Source organism: Chrysoperla carnea, chromosome 2 (genome assembly GCF_905475395.1).
Source record: "Chrysoperla carnea chromosome 2, inChrCarn1.1, whole genome shotgun sequence".
NCBI classification, from domain to species: Eukaryota; Metazoa; Arthropoda; class Insecta; order Neuroptera; family Chrysopidae; genus Chrysoperla; species Chrysoperla carnea.
The window spans coordinates 41,194,749-41,216,052 of NC_058338.1; the positions used below are offsets into that span (position 1 = coordinate 41,194,749).

Consider the following 21,304-nt stretch of genomic DNA (forward strand, 5'->3'; position numbering starts at 1 on the left):
AATTTTTTATTTTTAACCCAAAAATATGACTATACGTTTACATACATTGTCTGTCAGTCCGTTTATAACTGGGTTTTGTTTAATTTAATAAACCAATCTCAATTGTAATTTTTCAGTCGAAGATGTTTCCTGTTTGATGAAAAGCGGATAAGATTTTTGAAAAATCATTTCTGTTTCCCAGTTGTGTATGGATTTTATGAAAGATAAAAATGTGGAGGCACAGGCGGGTTGAAAAATTTCTATATTGGTAATTTTAAATTGTTTTGCGAAAAACATTATCGCATTTCTACAGCAATGAGCAACCCATACTAATATAAATGTGAAATCATGTCTATATATATTTGTATGTCTTTACGGAAAAATAGATTAATAGATACATTGAAGAAGTTCGGTAAGGAGATAGTTTGTAGTTTAGTATTCCATCAAAGCCATGTTCTAAATTCAAATTTAGTCTGCCAGGACTTCTTACGATGAAGAAGTTTTCTTCTAAATTTTCAGATCCAATCACCATTCCTGTGTCATAAAAAACACCACAACACATTTTAATAATAACTAATTACAGGTCGATAGAAGCGTTTAGTTCGATTCCTCGATCAGTGAGTTTCTGCTTCATTCCCTACACACTAAAATGACTAGGTGACCATATTAGCTTGACTGTGTTTTTCAATGCTAGGCGATTCAGTTCGTTGTACCCTTTTTTTAAGATGATCATCATCTTTCAATATTAACTATTTAAGAGTCAATAATACCAGTGTACGCACTTGTAATTCAAACTTGGGCGCATTTCAATAAAATGAAGATTTCTGCTATAAAAACCGCCGCATATTGATCAAGAGTATTGCTTCTTTTCTTCCTGGCCCATTAATGCATGCTTTAGACTGGTAGTCTACCCCCTAACATATCGGCGTACAGATAGGTTCCAAGAAAGGACGAAAAATTGAGTAGATCTTGATTCCAAGGCCGCTTCCATTGTTTCCACTTTGATAACTAATTAATATCCAAGATACTAATATATATTTATCCAAGATTTTCCAAAATATATTTAGAGAGAATATCAAATTACTTTTATCCAACTGAAAATTTAAGCGAGTAACATTTATTGAGTTTATCGCCGTCACTTGCTTAGACTTGGAAGTGATTAAACATATTCTAAGATTTATCGTCGAGTTAAACACAATGACTAAGTACAAGTATTTGGAGCATGTGAAAATATAACTCTTAATGAGAGGCTTGTCAACTAATTTTGCAACTTTTATATATATTTTAAGACTCATAAATTACATCCACAATTTTACCCTTCCAAATTCTGTCTTTTCTATTGTTTTACTTTTTCAATATTTAAATTATCGTGACAATGTCGTATTGTATTTAAAAATAGGTCTCTATTTATTTTTGTGAATAAACGTGACAATTAGATATTAATTTTTGATTGGGAAAAAGAGGATTGATCACGTGCAGTAGGAGAAAACTAAATAATAACTAACCACTTCCAATAATTTATGTTTAATGACAACGAGTTAAAAAGAGTTGAATTCGAAATTTTCAATTAGTTTTCTATCAAATTGCCATTGCAATACACGCAACAACAATGACTAATATCAACATGGAGTTAAAAAGTAACTCAAAAAGGAGTGAAAAACTCACATATACTTGGGAAGCTCCAGATGGTGGATGGGGCTACATGGTTGCTTTGGGTTTTGTTTTAATGTTTGTAAGTATTTTTCAATATATTCTCTAATAAAAATTCTTTAATAGCTTTTCAAAAGTCGTGTCGAACATAAGTGATTCTTAATATTATCAATATTTTTATAGTTGACTGTAATTCTACTAGTGTCTTACGGTGGATCAATAATTATTTCCCGAAAATTCTGAAACAGTTAGACAAATGTTAAATAACGTTACGATAGTAACTATTTCTTGATATACTTTTAGCCGAGGAAGCGTCCTTTTCTAGATACAGGATGTATTTAGAAATTTAAGAAGAAAAAGATATTATTTTGTAAACGTATTGTCAAAACGGCTACTTAGACAAATTGGAACTTTGTTTCACAATGCCAATTTTCACACTCATATTTCTACCAGTGATTTTCGTAATTTATCACAAGCTTTTAATTATTCTATTTCTAAGTAGGCGTTTTGGCAATATTCACAAAAATATCCTTTTTCCAAAATTTAAACATTTTGTACCTAGAAAAGAATTCTTCCCGGCTATAAATGTATTGAGAAATTGTCATTAAGTCCTGCTCTTATAACTTGTATCACCTTGTATAAATCATGCATATTAATAGTAACATTTTAAATGTAAATGTATATTTATTTGTTTCTTCGTTTCTCTTCCACAAATGTTGTATCAATTGTATCTTCCACAAAGACGGGATTACTTTTTTTTTACCTTGAAAAATCACTAAGTAACCATTTAAGAGAGAGATCTTATAATTTATACCATACACTTTTTAAAGTGCTATAAAAAAACATTGAACAAACTTTTTTTTGTAACTTTATTATTTTTCGAGTTATTTAACGATAGACATTTTTTTGTTTCCTTCGAAAATTTTTTTTGCATTTCAATTCCAATATTTAAAAAAATATGTATCCAAAATTGCTAGAACATTTTGAGTATGTTATCAGTATCTAAATAAAGTAAATTAAAAAGTGGCAAGTATTAATGTTTGTTCCATAAATTCTTCAGTTTTTGTGATGAATAAAACATTCAGCGAAAAACGTGGTAAAACATATTGAGTCTCAGGCCTGTCAGCGAGTATCGGCATTGCCGAACCAGACCATCTAAGCAAGCTATCACCTAACATTAGATTTCTGTAAATTTATTTTTATTTTCTTCTAGTCATTCACAATGAGTACCTTCGTATGTTTTGGATTAGTCTATGGGAAATTTCTAAAAGAACGTGGTGACGAAATTACGTCAACTACTTATATTCATGGTGTTTTTGGTGTCACATTCTCATTTATGGGTAAAATAATATATTTAATAATTGGCATATGGATTCTAATTTTTCATTTACATTAACGTTTCAGGATTACTTACAAATCGACTTTTATCATATTATTCATTACGTTTAATCGGAATTATTGGCTCAATTATTTATTTTTCTGGAGCATTTTTAAGTATATTTGTGCAAAATGTATCACAACTAGTTTTTACATTTGGATTTTTACAAGGTTTGTAATAAATTTAAACACTTGGTCTTGGATAAGATTCCAAGTGGGAAATCTTATACAATGGACTTTCAGGTCATTATTAATTGATAAATATATTGATTAAACACATTTAAAAATTTTAGGAGTTGGTTATGGTTTGATGGTTCCTGTTGTTTTTACAGCCTTTAATCAATATTTTGTTAAAAAACGATCATTAGTCAATAGCATATCCCAAGGCATGATTACCGCTTTAACATTGACATATCCCGTAATTACTCAATATTTAGTAGAAAATTTCGGACAACGAGGAACGGCTGCTATATTTGCTGCTGGAAGTTTAAATGCATTTTTTGCCGTGGTATTAATTCAACCCGTTGAGAAGCATATGGTTAAAAAAGTACAAGATTCTGAAGCACCGAATTTAAAAACAGGTGAATTATATATAAATTTGGGAATTCTTGAAAAATATTAATTTTTGAAGCGTAGAACAAAAGTCTCCTTAATCACAAAGCTCAAATTTCTTAGCTTTCGATGTGTTTTTTCCAAAAGTTGAGATTTAAAAACTTGTTTAAAAATATCTCTGAATGTACGACTTTGCAGTAGCGATCCTTTTGTTCTTTGCCATGGATTTACATATAAACGTAGAGATTTGCACTTTTACAACGCTTTTTTTGTGTCGAGGGTTAAAAAACATAAGTTGACTTTCAAATAATCTTTTAAACCATTTAAAGTTCATTTTCTATTATACCGTCAAAGTCTTTATGCTCTAACGTTGATCACCGTTTCAAAAAATTTGAACCATGCCCATTCTACATAAGGAATCTGCCTTTGAAATCTTTTTTTTTTTCCGCCTCAAATTATAAACTTGTTAGAAAAAGCACCCTTCTTATTTGATCTTCAAAAAAATAATCCAAAACGTCTAAAATTAATTACAATTTCAGAATTCAAACAAATATCGATTACAAATGAAAAAAACAATGAAAAACATCAGGAAAGCATCACATTTTTGTAAGTTCTTTTTACGCAAATATATTTTCAATCGATCATACCTATTTCATTTTTAGACAAGTGATTGTTGATACTTTGGATTTAACATTATTATGTGATTTGAAGTTTGTAAATTTAATCGTTGGATGTGCGCTTGCGTATGTGACAGATATTTGTTTAATAAATTTAACGCCACTATTACTTCTAAATCGAGGATTTTCTTCGCAAACTACAGCATTTATTCTTACTTTGGTAGTATGTGGCGATTTTGTTTCAAGAATTATTCAAACTATTTTTAATGTTTTTATTACCGTAAAAAGCCGCTATTTAGTTTTACTGGGATTAATATCAGCAGGAATCATGCGACTTGGTAAATATTTATCGTAAATGTTAATTTTATAAAACTTTCTGATTTTATTAAATTAACATTAATCAATATTTTCTTTTAGTTTTTGCACTTGATGAAGATTTAATGGTAGCTGCAATTGCAATAATTGCAGTAGGTTTCTTCCGCAGTTGGATACATGTTCCATTACCACTTGCGATAGCTGAAAGTTGTTCTTCAAAACGATTTCCTGCAGCTTATGGACTTTACATGATCACAACCGGAATATTCAATATTTTGTTACCAATTTTATTAGGTAAATATGAAAAGATTAAAATATCAATTATAGTCATTTTACACTTTACGTTTAATAAGGAATTGAAAGTATACATAATTGAATTTTATAATCTGTTGTCATTGTTAAAGTGGTGCACTTCTTATAAATTTGAGAAAGGGAATATTTCATCATTAAATTTTTAGTTCAAGCATAAAATAATCCCTTCACATTTGATTTCCGTCATGAACAGTTTCAGGTTTATTAGAAATTGAGAAGTACAATATAAATTTCCAAGTTTTTTAGAAGAGCAAAAGCATAAAAGTATAAAAAGAATTAAATATTCATTTGGTCAAATTTCTATAGTCTCTGCCACTTTAAATTTGAAAACTGTATAGGAAATTCAAAATTAAACATATTGTATACATTGCCTATTTTAATCGATTGAAGGGAATAGCAATTATTAGTTTAAATAATTTTATTTCAGCCGTTATTTCTCAAACCGATACAACAACTGTGATTATTTTGGCTGCGTTAATTTTAATTGGTGGAATATCATGGACAATCGAAATAATGTGGTTAAAAGGTTGCCAAGTTAAAAATAATGACATAAAATGATAACTCAGTTATGGCTCTCTTAAGTTAATTATCGATACCAAAGACAAATTCGTTATTTCATTATAAGTCAAGATTTCCGGTTTATGCTTACCGTTAATGGCTATGTGGTAAAAAATGAAGATGGCTTATTCAAATCTGAAATTCTTAAAGTTGAGCGAAAAATTGATGATCGTATAAGAATTGTCAATCCAAAATATATTAAAATTCATTAAACAGAGTTCGTCATTTAAGATGCTAGAGAGTGAGCGGTAGTTCAACAGTAACGCCGTTTTTATTTCTTGTCATCTTTCATTTTGTTATACAAATGGCGTTATATTAGTTGCATGTTTACCATTCATCGCTTTGAAGTTACATGTGATAAAATATCGCGTCAAAGTTACTAAATTTCACTTTAACACTGGAGAAAAAAAATATCTTTTGGGATTTTCCATGATTTTTCCAAATTATTGACTACTCGAACAACTGCCCAAATTAGCGACTATGCGAACAACTGCCCAAATTAGCGACCGCTCGAACGCTTGAGTCGAGACATCGCTGCTGTTAGGGATAGTTTGAAAAAGAACTCATTATCCCCTTGATAAGAATAATTGAGCATTTTAAAAATCAGTTTGCATCGTAATAAATAAGTAACATTAAAGTAACTGATTTTAATGTTCGTTGATCGAAATTCTTTTGAAATATAAATAGTATGTTAAATAAGAAATTACTTTCCTGCGCCTTGAATAGCGGACCTCAAATTTAAAAAAAAAAATCTAAATCTAAGATATAAATGAACTGTTGTCTTTTAAAGTAATCTGAATAATGATTCTCCTGCAACGGTATATAAACGACACTTTTCGTAAGTGTACTCAGCAATTAAATATCGTTCTACAACACTAAATTTTTAACATTCTTCTTTTTTAAAGCATAAAAAATAGAGGAAAAATATGACAAAAAAATAAATATTGTATGAAATTTATTAATATGTAATTAATATCTATATTTGCCATACACATTTATATATGTTTAAGAATTTTCGAATACAGATACCAAAAATAAATTAAATCATTGTATCAATTGAGCCAATTTGAATAGATGTAAAATTGTATTACCATTTATTTTATAAATATAAATTAATTTAAACTTATTAATTTTCGAAACGATCTTGAAACATTTGTTTGTTTATTAACCTATATCTTAGCTTATATTTTTGTTGAGTGGAAAAAATTAGCTAAAAAAACATTGTTTATGAAATAAAACTAGATAAAAATCGGTGGTTTAAATTTTTTTTATCATCACCATCGTGTTCAGAGTGATTTCTACTATAATATATAAATCGCCAATAAATTTCAGTTTGTTCCAAAATTTAAACATAAAAGGTTTCCACTACTATAAAACTGCTTTTGTTATTTAATAACATCACGGTATGATGTCATTAATTTATAACATATATAGAATGCTAAAACTTTCATGGAAAGCTGCAAATTCTTAATACACAAATTAATCAATTAAAATAAACTAAATTAAACATTTTTGTCCAAGTAAATCTCCAAACGACTTTTTGTTAAAGAGAAGAAAGCGGTTTTAAAAAATTGTCTCTAACGATGAATTTTCAATTTACAAATTTTTTATTATCAACATCGTGTTCAGTTTGATTTCTAATATAAAATTCTTGAATAAACCAGCTTATAAAAACAATTTTCCTAAATCAATGATTTTCTCTTTACCACGACATGCTTATAGGGCTTTTCATTTACAAAATGATTCTTTTTTGTTTCGGACTGTTTTCAATCAAGTAAAAACATATCTTATATCTTCTATCCTTCTCAAAAAGCTCAAAAAGCGCTGCTTGAAAAAGATAAAATAAATTTAACTTTCTTAGGTTGAATAGTTTTTTGACAACTGTCCGAAACAAAAGCAAATCGGTGAAAAGGTCTATTAATGAATGAAGTTATAGCGAGGGGCAAATCATAAATGTTGGTCTAAAATTCAACAGTTTTTGGTATATACACATACTTAGCCTTAGCCTTAGCCTTAAATCAATGGTCAATCCAGGTCCAGGAGAGGGAAGCATTCTTCAAAGAAGAATCTGAAACTGCGATTTTTCGAAGAGCATTTTAATGTAGAATCATATTTTTAAAAACTTTGTATCTGTTAGCATACAAGTTGTAGCTACTTTTATTTATAATTAATTATAAATAATTATGTTCTTAATTATTGTTAATAATACAACTTAATTATGTTATTATGATTATATTACAATTTGAAAAACAATCATTATTTGACGATTGTAAAAAATTTACGAAAAATCTAATGACCTGATTTTGTATATAACTTATTCAGTATAAGTCACTTTTTTAGGTTTTTCAAAGGTGGAAAAATATATATTTATTTTAGTTAGATTTGACATCCGCTCGGAATTACGATTCAGACTAAAAAATTTCTCAAACCTTATCATAAATCATCAATCAAGAAGTTTAAATAAGTATTCTTCGGAGAAGAGTCGTGTTATGAGACGTATTATAGAAGTTAAAGATTAAAAAAAATTATACACGCATCATAAGCACATAGTTATTCCATAGAATATTTCAACAATTAAGTTTAAGTAGTCAGTAAAGAGATATTTATTTTTACGTAAACGAATTTATTTATTCTATATACAATTTTTAAATATTGTACTAAAATTTTTTTTTTCGTCCAAATGAAAATATTTAAAAACAAACACACACTTTGAGGTCTTAAAATTACAATTTTTTTTTTTTTAATATTTTTTCTTAACGGTACCGGTTTTTAATGATAATCTATCACGTTCTTTTGTAATATTTTGAAAGCGGTAAAATTATATTTATGTTAACACGTTAGCCATAAATTTATGTTGCTAAGATGTAGTGGGAGTGAAAATATCCTCAGTATTTTCTTGTAAATGTTTTTCCATCCATGAAGGCAACCATCTTTGTAGATATTGTGCACATGGTATGAAATAATTTTTTAATTTTTCTTGCCGATTTATAACTTCCAAAACAATTCTGGTTGGTTTACGGCGTGCCATAAATTCAATATCCAATTCTAATATTGGTTTTTTATCAATAATGGGTGTTTTATAATACTTTTCAAGAATATATTCAGAAATAGCTATTTCATGTTTTAAGCTCGGTGTTGTTTTATCAATTTTCTTGGAAATCTTTTTACGGCCACTGTGTAACACATAGTAACCTGTACATGAAATTTTAAACGATTCAACAATATCGTCATGTACATCCGTGGATTGACCAGTTCTTTGTGCTTTACTGATTTGTTCACATTTTGTTAAACTTATGTCAAATTTCATGACTTTTTTTAATATTAACATAAGAATTTCGTTTACACGCTCATACCAAATTTTCCTCTGGTGTTCTTCTGAATTTATCAGATTTGACGAGCAAGCGGTGTTTTGTTCTATTAAAGAACCGGGTAATATTGTTATTTCATAATTACTTGTTTGGGTAGGTAAATTAGTGGTTAAAGGTGTTTCTTTGAAAAGTTGTGGTAATAAACTTATTATCGATTGTGAATCGATTGCTTTTCGACAGATAAGAGCTGATGCTGTGCAACACGTTTGTAAATGTTTAATTGTTGTATTATTTACACATTTCGTTAGATTGTGGTTATGTTCAAATGGGTCTTGTATACACATACAAGAATCCACATGTAATTTATTAACGCCATCTTTTAATATGATCGCTTTGTATCGCCAAAAAATATTTTCTAATTTTTCAGTATCATGAAACATTGCTTTAGAAATGCTTGTAGCCGTGAATGGTGATATAACTTTCATTGAAAATTCATACGTGCTATAAAATTCGTAAAAACCATGTAATAAATAAGGTATTGAATCTTCATTTATTGTGTGGAAATAAAAGTTGTGATTATAGCCCGCATTCCAGCCCTCTATAATTTTATCAAATGATGGATGTTGTAACATCGAAATATTTGGTAATATTGGTTTTGGATTCTGTTGTAAATAAAATATCAGTAACATTACTAACGCATAATTTGATATTTTCCCGGGTCCAGTAATATCATTAATTTTCGCCCAATATTTGATCACCATCATCATTGGTCGTAATCGAACATCACTATTTAATAAGAAATTGACTAAACTGCTATTACAAACGCCCAACATATTTTTAAAGTTAATATCACAATTAATTCCTGTTGGTTTATGAATACATTTCACAATTGGTGTTTTTGCTTTTGTGATTGTTATAATTTTTGTAAATAAGTCTGAACGACGTTGTAATGGTTTTCTGGATTCATTTACATACATTGCGGCTAATGTTGTTGCGTTTGTTAAATTATTGGATATATTAGAAATTTGTATGAATACATCTAAATCACTCCATTTAAATGCTAAGCCTGTTACAGTTGATCCAAACGGCATTGCGCGACATCCTTTAAATAATGATGTATTTAATGCCAATTCCAAATGTTGACAAAGTGCTGAGTAATTTGTTTTAATTTCTTGATATGGAAGTTGTAATTCTTTCATAAAATACATTAATTGCTCATCCGCCGTTTTACATTCAGTTAATTTATTCACCAATTGTAATGGATCAATTATATTCATTCCATTATTCAGATTTTTGGTGAGATCATTTTCATTTTTATTTTTTGGTATTTCACTTGGGGAGGCAATTTTTATCTTTAGAAAATTATTTTCATAGCGTAATGGACTTTGTAAAAGTGTTTTATATGTATTCTCTGTCGCATATTGTATTGTTGTATAATCTCGATAAAAATAACATTTATGTACTTTTCCAAATGATGCAAGAAATTTTTGAAAAGCTGCTCGTTTAACAGTTCTAGGATATCCTAATTAAAATTAAAAACTTTTAGTATAATTCAATTAAAAATTTTTTTCAAAATAATTATAATTTACAACACTACTTGCCAGATTATCTTTTTTTTTGTCATCAAAATTCTTATAACGTAAATTAACAAAATCTAAATATAACAATAAGTAAATATACTTACTTCAAATAATTTTAAAAAGTCTACAGAACTTATTTAACAACAAAGTATTTTACAACTTATTTTGATTTTTCTCTTAAAATATTTTAGCATTATTTTCAAAAATGTAATCACCGAGATCTGATAGATGTGTGTAACATTCAACAATATATTTTTGGCGCACATATTAATCAATTTATAATATTTTACTTAAATACATTAATTAATTTTACCTGTGATTATTAAAGTAGGACCTTTACACAAAGATCCTGACTTGTGAAATGGTTTAGGTTTTCCGCCCCCTCCGTTTTCCGTACGATTCTCAACAAACTTGTTTTCCTTCGAATTTGCACTCATAATTTTGATATTTTTTCCAATTATAATTCTAGTCCTGGAACAAAAATACTTGTCGAAATACCCTATATACAGGAGCGGATTTATGCGTAGGCAAAGTAGGCCTGTGCCTACGGCAGCAAAAAATTCGTTTCAATTATTAAAAATTTTTCTGTTTAATAAAAATGTGAATTTTTTTCAATTTTAGTCAATTTTGCGTGAAACAATTATTCGAAAAAGTCGCCACTTCACTTAAACTATATTTAGTCACTATGTTCGCGAATGTCACTATCCTGGAAGTTTTAGAACGTTTCTCAGAAATACTATAACCTAACCTTCCGTCTTGTTTTGGTCAACTGTACCATGTCAGAGACTGTACTGAAGTATTTTAATCGTTTAAAATGAGTGATGGGAGACAACGACTAAGCGGGTTTATACCCTATGAGATAGCCACACACATAATAAAATTAAACAAGGAATTCTCTGGCGCAGGTAGGAGCAGGATGGGGACATTCACTCTCGGTAATCTCTCTCGCACGGTACCCAGTCGCCGCCATATTGATTATTTGTTTATAGTGCAGGCGCTGAATGGGTTTCGTATGCATTTAAAGATCCTAACGAACAAGGAATTTATTTCGACATATTTTTTCCTGCTGAATCCGAATTTTCAACTTGCTCATCGTTCAGAGTGGGGCGAAATATGTCATAAACAACGGCCATAGCTGCAGCTATTGAAAATTTAGTAAACAATTTTGTGCCATTTTATTCTACTTTTAGTGTGAAATTGAAAAAGTATATTTACCTGTTTTCACGTCAATAATTTTTAAAAAATATTTTGGTTCAATAATTCCATTATCATTACCAGGGCTTAAAATCACTTTATTTGAAGACATAAAAAATTGTAGACCACTTTCGAATGCTTTAGGAAAATCAATATAAATATAAATACCACAATTATTTCGCATTCCACTAATTACATGTTCTTTGCCTTTTGGTATAGCGGTTGTAAAATGTATATGGACTCTATTCATTCGACTTAGTCCAATTTCTTTAATTTTTGGCCAGAACCTGTGATATGTACCGTGAATTATATCTGATTTAAAATCAGGTTTAATCGGTATTAATTCTAACGAAGTTACGGTCTAAAAATATTACATAAATATTAATGCTTAAAACTATTTTTAAATGCAAATGTTGCGAAATTAATATTTGGGAGATATATGCCAAAAATCTATGTGTAGTGATTGTGTAGAGATTTTAATACCAGTCAAAGATATTGTTTTATCTGATATTTTGCATCAAGATTCGAAAGCATTAAATCAACCAGGAGGAAGATATAAATCCTCTAAATTAAAATAATTCCGACAAATGAACAGATAAGTAGCGAAGGACCTATAGGTAATTTTGCACTTAATTTCATTTACCTACCTTCAATCAGAGGAGATATTGATGTCCGAAAAGCATTTCTTAAAATTTCATAGATATACATAACGCTGCCTATCTGTACATGTTTCACGATGCAGTTATGCCGACAAACTTTCTAGAGGAGGGCTTTCAATTCTGGCAATTTATAGCTCTTGCCTATTGGGGTTACGAAATCGAATCTTGGTGCAAAACGGCAGATATGCCCATATCTTGAGTTACTATTAAAATTATAGGGGGCTTGTATATATTGTCCCCCGATTCATCACCTTAAGAATTGCCCTTTTTCCCTCTATGTATCTTTAATTGTGTCTTCTGATATACAACATTACTGCTGACGTTTATGGAAAATAATTTTTAAAAAAAACCTCATATTTACCTGAATAGAATGTCCTTGATTTGCTCGTATTTCTAACTTGTTTGTAAAACAATTCCGCCTTATCGTAAAGCGTTGTTTATCATTATTTTTTACAATTCTTTGTATATCTTCAAGGGTACATTTACCTTGAAGAGACTCTGATGAAATTACAGCAACTAAGTCAATAAATCCTTCACTATCAATGGGTAATTGTAATTTATGTGCACCGTGGCGTAAAATCCATGACAAACTTTTACTTATTTGTGTATCGAAATCATCCTTTTTCGATAAGAATAACCTCTTTAAAATAAAGAATTTTTATACTGAATTATACAAATATACGGGTAAACTTAAAATAAACTTATGTAATTTACCTTAGTCGTCATAAAATTATGCTTTATTTGCTGCAATGAAAATATTCAAAATTGTTAACTAAATATCGTTTTTATGTATTTTTTTCACTCAACTTGTCAAATCAATTTCGATTAGCATTAGCATAAATTTGGTTAGAATAGAATATTTACGTTGATTGGTAATTTAAGTTTTGTGTCCATAACCTAGTGTGCATTTTTGTTTGTAAAATATGATTTAAGTTGTTGATTTTATTTAAATAATTAATAAACAATTTTTAAGATAAATTTTTTAGCTTTAAATTATGAATAAATCCAATAAAAAACGGTAAAAATCTTAACGTATTTTTTTTGTTTGCATCATAGTAATTCAAACATGATGAAATATTGTAATTCAAGTTGATGAACTTAACGTGCCACGATTTAAATGAACAATGAATGAATACATATCCTTTTTCTATATATAATTTATATTTATATCCAAGTATGTCAATAAAATTATCCGCATAGGTACTTATTCGTGCTAATCGGGGGGAATAAGTATAGAAAGCTAAAATTTATTTTGGATAGAAATAAGTGCATTTCATATGAAAGTTCAATTCATGAAGATTAAACGCAAATGAACACATCCTTTTTTGTAACTTATATCTCCATTCTCCAAGTATGGTAATAAAATAATCCGCATAGGTACCAATCATTGGTAATTTATCCAGTCAAATTAGTCCATAAAATATAAGTAAGATTACAAAAATTCCCATAGAGCTAAAAATTGGTATGAATGTTCAGAATACTATTATAAATGAATTGTGAAAAGTCCCCATCAATCCCCCTTGTGCGAAAAAATTTATAGAGGGGGGAAGTTTGCAAAAATAGGCTTTTCGCGTTTTTCAGCAAAAAGATGAGTTTCACAGCAAAAATAGTTCAGCAAATAAATTCAAAGAGATTTTTTACACAACGCTTCGGAAGAAGATAATATAAACCTATAGTTAAAGATCATTTGTTCTCGACATATAGGATGGACAAAATGCAATTCTAGACGCAACGAATATACCTTATGTAATCAAAGTCGACCTTAGAGAAATGATAATATCAAAACTTTAAAATATGACTCAGAAATAGTATCATTAAAAAAGAACATTAAATTGAATAAAACTTAATCATACCAAGACTCCTGGGTTCAATTCCTGGTATATGTGTATATTTTTTTAATTCTCTTTAATTAAATTTAAAATACAATAATATTTTGTCTAATTTGATTATATTAATTATAATTTCGGAACTTTTAGAGAAAATAAGAGCTCAAAAGATTCTAAATCTACAGAAGGGAATCCTAAAGACCAACGTGAACGGAAACCAAGACCAGTAATTCCAACAAACGTCACTATAAATCCAAAAAATGAAACAGTTGAAGTTGACTTTTCAAATCTTAAAAAAGAAACTGACGAAATAAAGAGATTAACCGAGCCGTCGAAATATTCAAAACGAGAAATTTCTAGTAATTGGTCGAGATATGAAAAAAATGAATATGAAGATGAATTTACTTCAGCGGCTGATTTTTCTTCACTATTGCAAGCTCCAGTATCCGGCGGTGGCCATTTTCAATTTAAATCAGAAAAACATTGGGATGAAAAAATTAAATCGCACTATAGTGAATATTTTTCTTTAAATTTAAAAACAATTAATGATGGTATTTTAAGTATCCCATTTTATGAGAGGCATTGTATTAATTCTGCTTTATTAAATGTAAGCACCAAGTTAATTAAACCAAAAAATTATGTAATAAAAAACAATTTGCTATAAAAATTGCTTTGCAACGAAGTAATATCGGTACAAAGTTATATTTTGTTAAAATTACAGTGTTATATATATATAACGTTTTTGGACTGTCTAATTCAGAGTTATTCAGACTTATTCCGTTAGAAATTCAGAGTTCTTAAGACTTTTTCAGAGTTTGTAAGACATTTTAATAGTTTTTAAGACTTATTCTTTCTTCAAATATTTTAACATCGGTGCTACAAGTTTTACATATTTGTAACTTGAGTGACTGTACTTATGTATCGAAGATCAGGCACAAATTTTTAAATATTTGGTTTTAAAAATAAAAAAATTAAATAAATTCGTTAAAAAAATTAAATTGTAGATATAATATTTTTGGATTGATTTTTTCTAGGATAATCAAATTATTCATATGAATAATGATGCACTACGTTATCAAAATAAATTAAATATTAATGAAAAGAAAAAATCAAAACAAGCTGCGACTACAGAAACAACAGCTGATAAAGGCATAATAATTAGTGATCAATCAATTGAAGACGATCAGTTGAATAATGATAACAAAGATGAATTTGTAGATATTGATGAAATTGCAGAAAAATTTGTTCATAAAGTTAATACATTACTAAATGTTGATGATTTATTAGAATTAACTGAAGATTCAAAGTCAATTGATCAAGAAAATAATGAATTAAAAATTAAACGTAAGTTAAAAGCTTAGACCATTAAGTTACATAGACTGAGCGTAAAGCAATTTTAAGTGTGCCAACATCTGAGGTAATTGCTTGGATCAAATTAGTTAGCTAGCTTTTGGAATAATACATTCGTAAGCTCTTCACTTACGAATTATTCTTTCTTTGTATTGTCCGTGTAGCCGGGCGAAAAACTACACCTATGTTGCTTTGCATAGTCAGCAAAAAACTACAATTATGTCACGTCATACATATCGAGAAACACTTGTTTCACGTCATTTGTGGAATTATATAACATTTAATTCGAACTTAGGTGGCTATACTTATTTATGATTTGATAGCTTTTGAAGGCACAAACAAGACTAATAATTTGAATAATTGAACCAAAAAAATAATTGACAATTATTTTTAGAAGTTGTACATGACACGATTGTACTTTTTTTAATATGATAATAAATGACAATATTACCTTGAATTTATTTTTTCAAATTTTTTTTATATAATTCATATTTTAGTTACACTGTCATATTATAAAATTTATTTTTGAACGTTAATAAAATGTTGAATTTTTATGTGTGAATGAATGCATATTAAGGAAAATTGAAAATTACACTTGTAATTTGTCTAAGAGTAATAAAAATACGTCTATTTTTGAATTTATTTTTTCAAATTTTTTTTTATATAATTCATATTTTAGTTACACTGTCATATTATAAAATTCATTTTTGAACATTAATAAAATGTTGAATTTTTATGTGTGAATGAATGCATATTAAGGAAAATTGAAAATTACACTTGTAATTTGTATAAGAGTAATAAAAATACGTCTATTTTTGACATTTTTGTCGACATAAGAATTTAGCCTGCTTTAACAACCTTTACAGTCACAAATTAAACACCTATTAACGATCAGTTTTATTATGTGTAGAACACGATATATCGGAGCCAAACTATATTGACGACAATTCGATAATGGGTAACGTTACGGAGAGAAATTTTCATGAAGAACCTGCCTGTAAAGAACCCAAAAAGATGACCAATACAACTGTAGATCTGGAACAATGGTTGGACAATATATTAGATGATTAAAATTAATTCATTTCAGCACATTTTTCGTGTAAAATTATTCTATTAATAAATTATTATAATATAATTAAGTTGTTATTTGTGGTAAAATAAACTTGAAGATTTGGTGAAATTGTGCGGAAAAGATGATTTTGGATTGTGGCACGTTACTAAACAGCAACGGGGACACTACGATTATCGATAAAACCTGACGGTTTCGGATTAGTAGGATTGTATAAAAAAATACATGTGTATATTTTTCGGACTGAATAAAAGACGGTTTTATATTTTGCTAAAAATTCGAATAAATCATATGTAACTAAAAGGAAGTTTAACAAATAAAAAATCATGTACGTTTTTCAAAAATTTATTTTTTAATATTGTGTTCTTTGAACTTAATTAATCTGACTATAGAGTCATATATCGTCTGTGGTTTAAAACAAACAGGATTCGTTTAATCATTAAATACATTAAAACAAACACTTTTTAATATCTTAGATACGACTGTGTATTCCTATTCTTTACAACGTTCTACCAGATACAGAGAAGCTTAAATGAGCTGATTTAGTTAAATTCAATCTTAATACAATTTTTAACAGCTTCATTTTTATACCATGTATATATGAAATACATCAATGTATACTAAGTTTATTCCCAAGTTTGTAACGCTTAAAAATATTGGTGCTACGAACAAAATTTTGGTGTTAGTATTCATAAAACCACCTAATTAGTCCATTTTCGGTTGTCCGTCTGTCAGCACGATAACTCAAAAACGAAAAGAGATATGCTTAGGAAAAAAGTAATAAAGAATAGCCAAGTAAACAAAATATTCAAGATTAGTATAAAATGATTAACTACTTAAAAAAAATCCAAATTCAAAATTGTTTGCATCTTTAGCTTGACTAAATAGGGCTGCACTGTATCTAGTAAACCGTTACTAAGCCTTTTAATGAATCGACTTAAAAAATTAACTAATTTTTAATATTAATATTTTATTTTAACGGTTTCGTTTCTCTAAATTATAATTATTCATCTGCATTCTGAAGATGTAATTACAGCGACACACTTCATTTGCACCTTGAAGATGTACTTGCAGCTAAAATATCCTCGGCTTTTTCTTGCAAATATTTATCTATCCATATAGGCAACCATTTTTGTAAATAGTGTTCGTATATTGAGAAGCAATTTTTTAATTCATCCTGTCGATTCCTAAGTTCTAAAACAATTCTGGTTGGATTACGACATGCGATAAATAAAATATCCATTTCCAATATTGGCTTTTTATTTAAAAGGCGTGATTTATTAAAATTTTCAACTATATAATCAGAAATTGCAATTTCATGTTTTAAACCCACCGATGTACCAATTTTTTTTGAAACTTTTGAACGGTTATGATGTATTTCGAAGTACCCTATGCATGAGATGTTAAATGATTCAACAATATTGTCATGTATATCTGTGGTTTGATCATGTTTTGCTAATCTTATGTCAAATTTCATGACTTTTTTTAATATTATCAAAAGAATTTCGTTTACCCGCCCGTACCAATTGTTTCTTTCAGCAATATCCATTAAATCAATATTTTGATTTAATGAAGAAGTAGGTAATATAGTTATTTCATATTTGCAATTTGTAACTTTCAATAGCTGTGGTAATAAACTTATTATTGATTGTGAATCGATTGCTTTTCGGCAGATGAGAGCAGCCGATGTACAACATTGTTGAAAAACTTTGATTGTTGTCAAATTTACAGGTTTTGTTAAGTTGTGATTATGCTCAAATGGGTCTTGTATACACATAAGATAATCTACCTCCAATTTAGTACAATGATTACTCAAAAAATTTTTTTTGTATAACCACAGAATATTATCTAATTCATTAGCATTATGAAACATTGTTTTAGAAATGCTCGTACCCGTGAATGGTGATAAAACTTGAGTTAAAAAGTCATAGGTGCTATAAAATTCAAAAAAACCATGTAATAAATAAGGTATCGAATAATCATTTAATGTCTGAAAATTAAATTTATTATTATAGCCAGCATTCCATCCATTAATAATTTTTTCGAAAAATGGATCTTGTAGCATCGAAATATTTGGTAATATTGGTTTTGGATTCTGTTGTAAATAAAATATTAGTAACATTACTAACGCATAATTTGATATTTTCTTGGGTCCAGCAATATCATTAATTTTCGCCCAATATTTAATGACCATCATCATTGGTCGTAATCGAACATCACTATTTAATAAAAAATAGACTAAATTGCTATTACAAACGCCTAACGCATTTTTAAAATAAATATTACAAATGATTTTGGTTGATTCATGAGTACATCTTATATATTGCGTGTTTAAATATTTTGATTGTTTCTCTTGAATACTATATAACGAGCCTGTACGTTGTAAGGCTATTTTGGATTGAGTTATATACTGTGCTATTGTTCCTGAGTCGTTTGTTGCATTATCGGGTATGTTGATATTTTGAATGAATACATCTAACTCAGCCCATTTAAAAGCTAATCCTGTGATAGTTGATCCAAAGGGCATCGCACGACATCCTCTCGTTACAAATACATAATTACTTAAAGCAGATTCTAAATATTGACAAAGTGACAAATGATTTGTTTCAACTTCTTGATAAGGAAGCTGTATTTCTTTCATTAAATGCATTAATTGCTCGTCCGCCGTCCTTAATTTAGTTATTTCATTTATCAATTGTAATGGATTGATGATATTCATTGATCTTTCTAGATTTTTGGCTGGAGTATTTTCATTTTTATTTTTTGGCTGAATGTTTTTATCTTTTGGTTTAAAATTTGTATCTTTTAGTTTTACATTTTTGTTTTTTAGCACCTTTATACGTTTTGCCTTTTTTTGATTATTTGGTTTAATAATTTTTATAGATAGAGATTTATTTTCAAAGCGTAATTTATTCTTTCGAAATGTTTCATGAAAATTATCTGTTGCAAATTGTATTGTTATATGTGAATTATGAAAAATAATCTGATCTAATCCTCCAAATGATTCTAAATATTCTTGAATGGCTTTTCGGTTTACCGGTTGACGATATCCTATTTAAAAATAAAAAAATTACAGCACGATTTAGAGTAAACATTTCAATAAAATAATAACAATTTAGAACACTATTTCCGAAATATAGTAGAACTAATTTTTCAGTAATATTTTTTTTTCGCAGCGAACAGGTACGTGGGTTATGTTATGTCAGAATGTTAAAAACATTAGCCAGGTAAGTCTGAGTGGAAAGCCAAACATGTTAAAAAGTAGTATAGTATTTCTTCAATTTAAAGTATTACTAAACAAAAATAACAAAACGTTGCATTAGCCATCTTATAACCATATAAATTGCTAGGTTCCTTTTGCTTGGTATGAATAAACAAATTTAACTATTACAGCTGACCACCATAGTTTATCCAATTTCATTTAAACTATAAAATAATAGTCCAAAAATTCAACGCAATAATTAAATGGTCATTTTCACAAATTTAATGAGGTATATTCGATAATATATTTGATTCTTTCATATTTTTTAGATTTTACTGATAATTCCGAATCGAAACATATTCCTGAAACACAATAATCATGCATAATTTTTTTAAATTTTTATTAATTTACCCCTGATTATTATAAGAGGCTTCGTTGCAGTTCCCGGCTTGTAAGGTGATTTGATTTTGGTTTGGTTTGGATTAATATTCATAGTTCCGAAATATTATTCTTTTTATGATCCTGAAACAAAAATTTAACAATTGATACAAACTTCTTTTTAAAAAAATAGAAAGTTTCTTACAGCGAGGAACTCTTCATCTTTTTGATTGAAAGCGATAAATATTATATTATTCTGACCATAGCCACGAATGAAACGAATGAAAGAAACATAATACAAGAATCAGCATTCATAAAATATCTAATTCGTGAATTTCCGTCAGTTTGGAGTGACTCCGCTTCGTAAATGAGCAAAATCGTGAACTCACAGAACTCATACTCACAAATTCACAGAAAAATAATCGTTTCACGTTGTGATTCGCGGTGATTGTGTGTTAATTTTAAAACAGCATCATATCACGATCAATTTTGAAGTTAGAAAGTCAAATAAAAAACGAAAGTGTGTACATAATTGCTTCAGCTACAACTTTTATTTATTTATTTTTTGTTTAAATTTACAGGGTTTTCTTAGTAATTAGTAAAAAAAATAACTTTTTTTATCTTCCAAAAAGGGGTTCGAAACCTCCTCCATGAGCAGTCGATTTTTCAGTAAGTTGTTACAACCAAATAAAAAAATTTTCAAAGATAAGATACACAACTTTTTCCCTTATAGCTTACTAGTTTTACTGTACTAAATTCTACCGTAATGTAAAGCTTTGTTTATCATTATTGTTTACAAATCTTACTTATATTACATTTATTTTAAATAAGAGAGTTTTACCGTTTTTTTAACTCTATTTTAATTTTACACCATATATTGCATTTTATGTGCACGTATCGTAAAATTAAAGAATTCGCGTCTTCTACTTATTTATTAAAAAACTACTTTATAAAAATCTATTTTTCAGAATTAATAACTGTACAAATATATTCAAATTTAATAATTTACCTCGGGTTATTTATGCTTTATTTACGTTTGTTGAGTAAATATTAACTTGTTTCACTAAATTTGTCAAATCAATTTTAACTTTTCATTTAGTGTTATGACCGGTGTCAAAATTTGTTTTGACTTCTGTTTCATATTAATATTAATAATATATTATCAGCGTTGCCAACCCAAAATCTGTCTAAGTGGTAGATTTGATTTAAAAAGCTAATAGGCCTCTTACAAAATTTTATTTCGGGTTAATTAATTATAATTAATTATAAATCTTTTTTAATCCATTGTTCGTCGTTTGTCCCCCATTGTTTGATTATTAAAATTATTTGCTCGATCGTTGTTTATTTATTATTTATTACACAATTATTTGCCATTAAG

At 28.2% G+C, this 21,304-nt stretch overlaps 5 protein-coding genes across 6 annotated transcripts; 2 read left to right on the top strand and 3 right to left on the bottom strand.

Annotated features, from left to right (window-relative positions):
• The first annotated feature begins 1,419 nt into the window (after window positions 1-1,419).
• Window positions 1,420-6,226, top strand: LOC123293255 (monocarboxylate transporter 6-like). The gene is made up of 8 exons (XM_044874014.1): window positions 1,420-1,711; window positions 2,843-2,969; window positions 3,034-3,177; window positions 3,300-3,587; window positions 4,098-4,164; window positions 4,221-4,513; window positions 4,593-4,784; window positions 5,230-6,226. The coding sequence occupies exons 1-8, from the start codon at window positions 1,589-1,591 to the stop codon at window positions 5,358-5,360; spliced, it is 1,365 nt and encodes a 454-aa protein (XP_044729949.1). The 5' UTR covers window positions 1,420-1,588; the 3' UTR covers window positions 5,361-6,226.
• A 1,850-nt stretch (window positions 6,227-8,076) lies between these two features.
• On the bottom strand, window positions 8,077-11,576 carry LOC123292276 (poly(A) RNA polymerase, mitochondrial-like). Its single transcript, XM_044872863.1, has 3 exons — window positions 11,464-11,576; window positions 10,562-10,719; window positions 8,077-10,190 (listed from the first exon to the last, which is right to left on the bottom strand). Exons 2-3 carry the CDS (start codon window positions 10,683-10,685, stop codon window positions 8,218-8,220), a joined length of 2,097 nt encoding a protein of 698 aa, XP_044728798.1. The 5' UTR covers window positions 10,686-10,719; window positions 11,464-11,576; the 3' UTR covers window positions 8,077-8,217.
• LOC123292698 (tRNA 2'-phosphotransferase 1) lies at window positions 11,292-12,827 on the bottom strand. The gene is made up of 4 exons (XM_044873412.1): window positions 12,816-12,827; window positions 12,463-12,741; window positions 11,464-11,803; window positions 11,292-11,389 (listed from the first exon to the last, which is right to left on the bottom strand). The coding sequence occupies exons 1-4, from the start codon at window positions 12,825-12,827 to the stop codon at window positions 11,292-11,294; spliced, it is 729 nt and encodes a 242-aa protein (XP_044729347.1).
• A 101-nt stretch (window positions 12,828-12,928) lies between these two features.
• On the top strand, window positions 12,929-16,644 carry LOC123292277. The gene is made up of 4 exons (XM_044872864.1): window positions 12,929-13,119; window positions 14,078-14,534; window positions 14,962-15,271; window positions 16,188-16,644. Exons 1-4 carry the CDS (start codon window positions 13,097-13,099, stop codon window positions 16,346-16,348), a joined length of 951 nt encoding a protein of 316 aa, XP_044728799.1. The 5' UTR covers window positions 12,929-13,096; the 3' UTR covers window positions 16,349-16,644.
• A 472-nt stretch (window positions 16,645-17,116) lies between these two features.
• Window positions 17,117-21,080, bottom strand: LOC123291964 (speckle targeted PIP5K1A-regulated poly(A) polymerase-like). Of its 2 annotated transcripts, none has more exons than XM_044872446.1 (3): window positions 20,936-21,080; window positions 19,960-20,070; window positions 17,117-19,397 (listed from the first exon to the last, which is right to left on the bottom strand). In XM_044872446.1, the coding sequence occupies exons 2-3, from the start codon at window positions 20,039-20,041 to the stop codon at window positions 17,392-17,394; spliced, it is 2,088 nt and encodes a 695-aa protein (XP_044728381.1). In that variant the 5' UTR covers window positions 20,042-20,070; window positions 20,936-21,080; the 3' UTR covers window positions 17,117-17,391. The 2 variants fall into 2 exon arrangements, with proteins under 2 accessions (XP_044728381.1, XP_044728382.1); XM_044872447.1 differs by lacking the exon at window positions 20,936-21,080 and adding an exon at window positions 20,132-20,187.
• Between the last annotated feature and the right edge of the window lie 224 nt (window positions 21,081-21,304).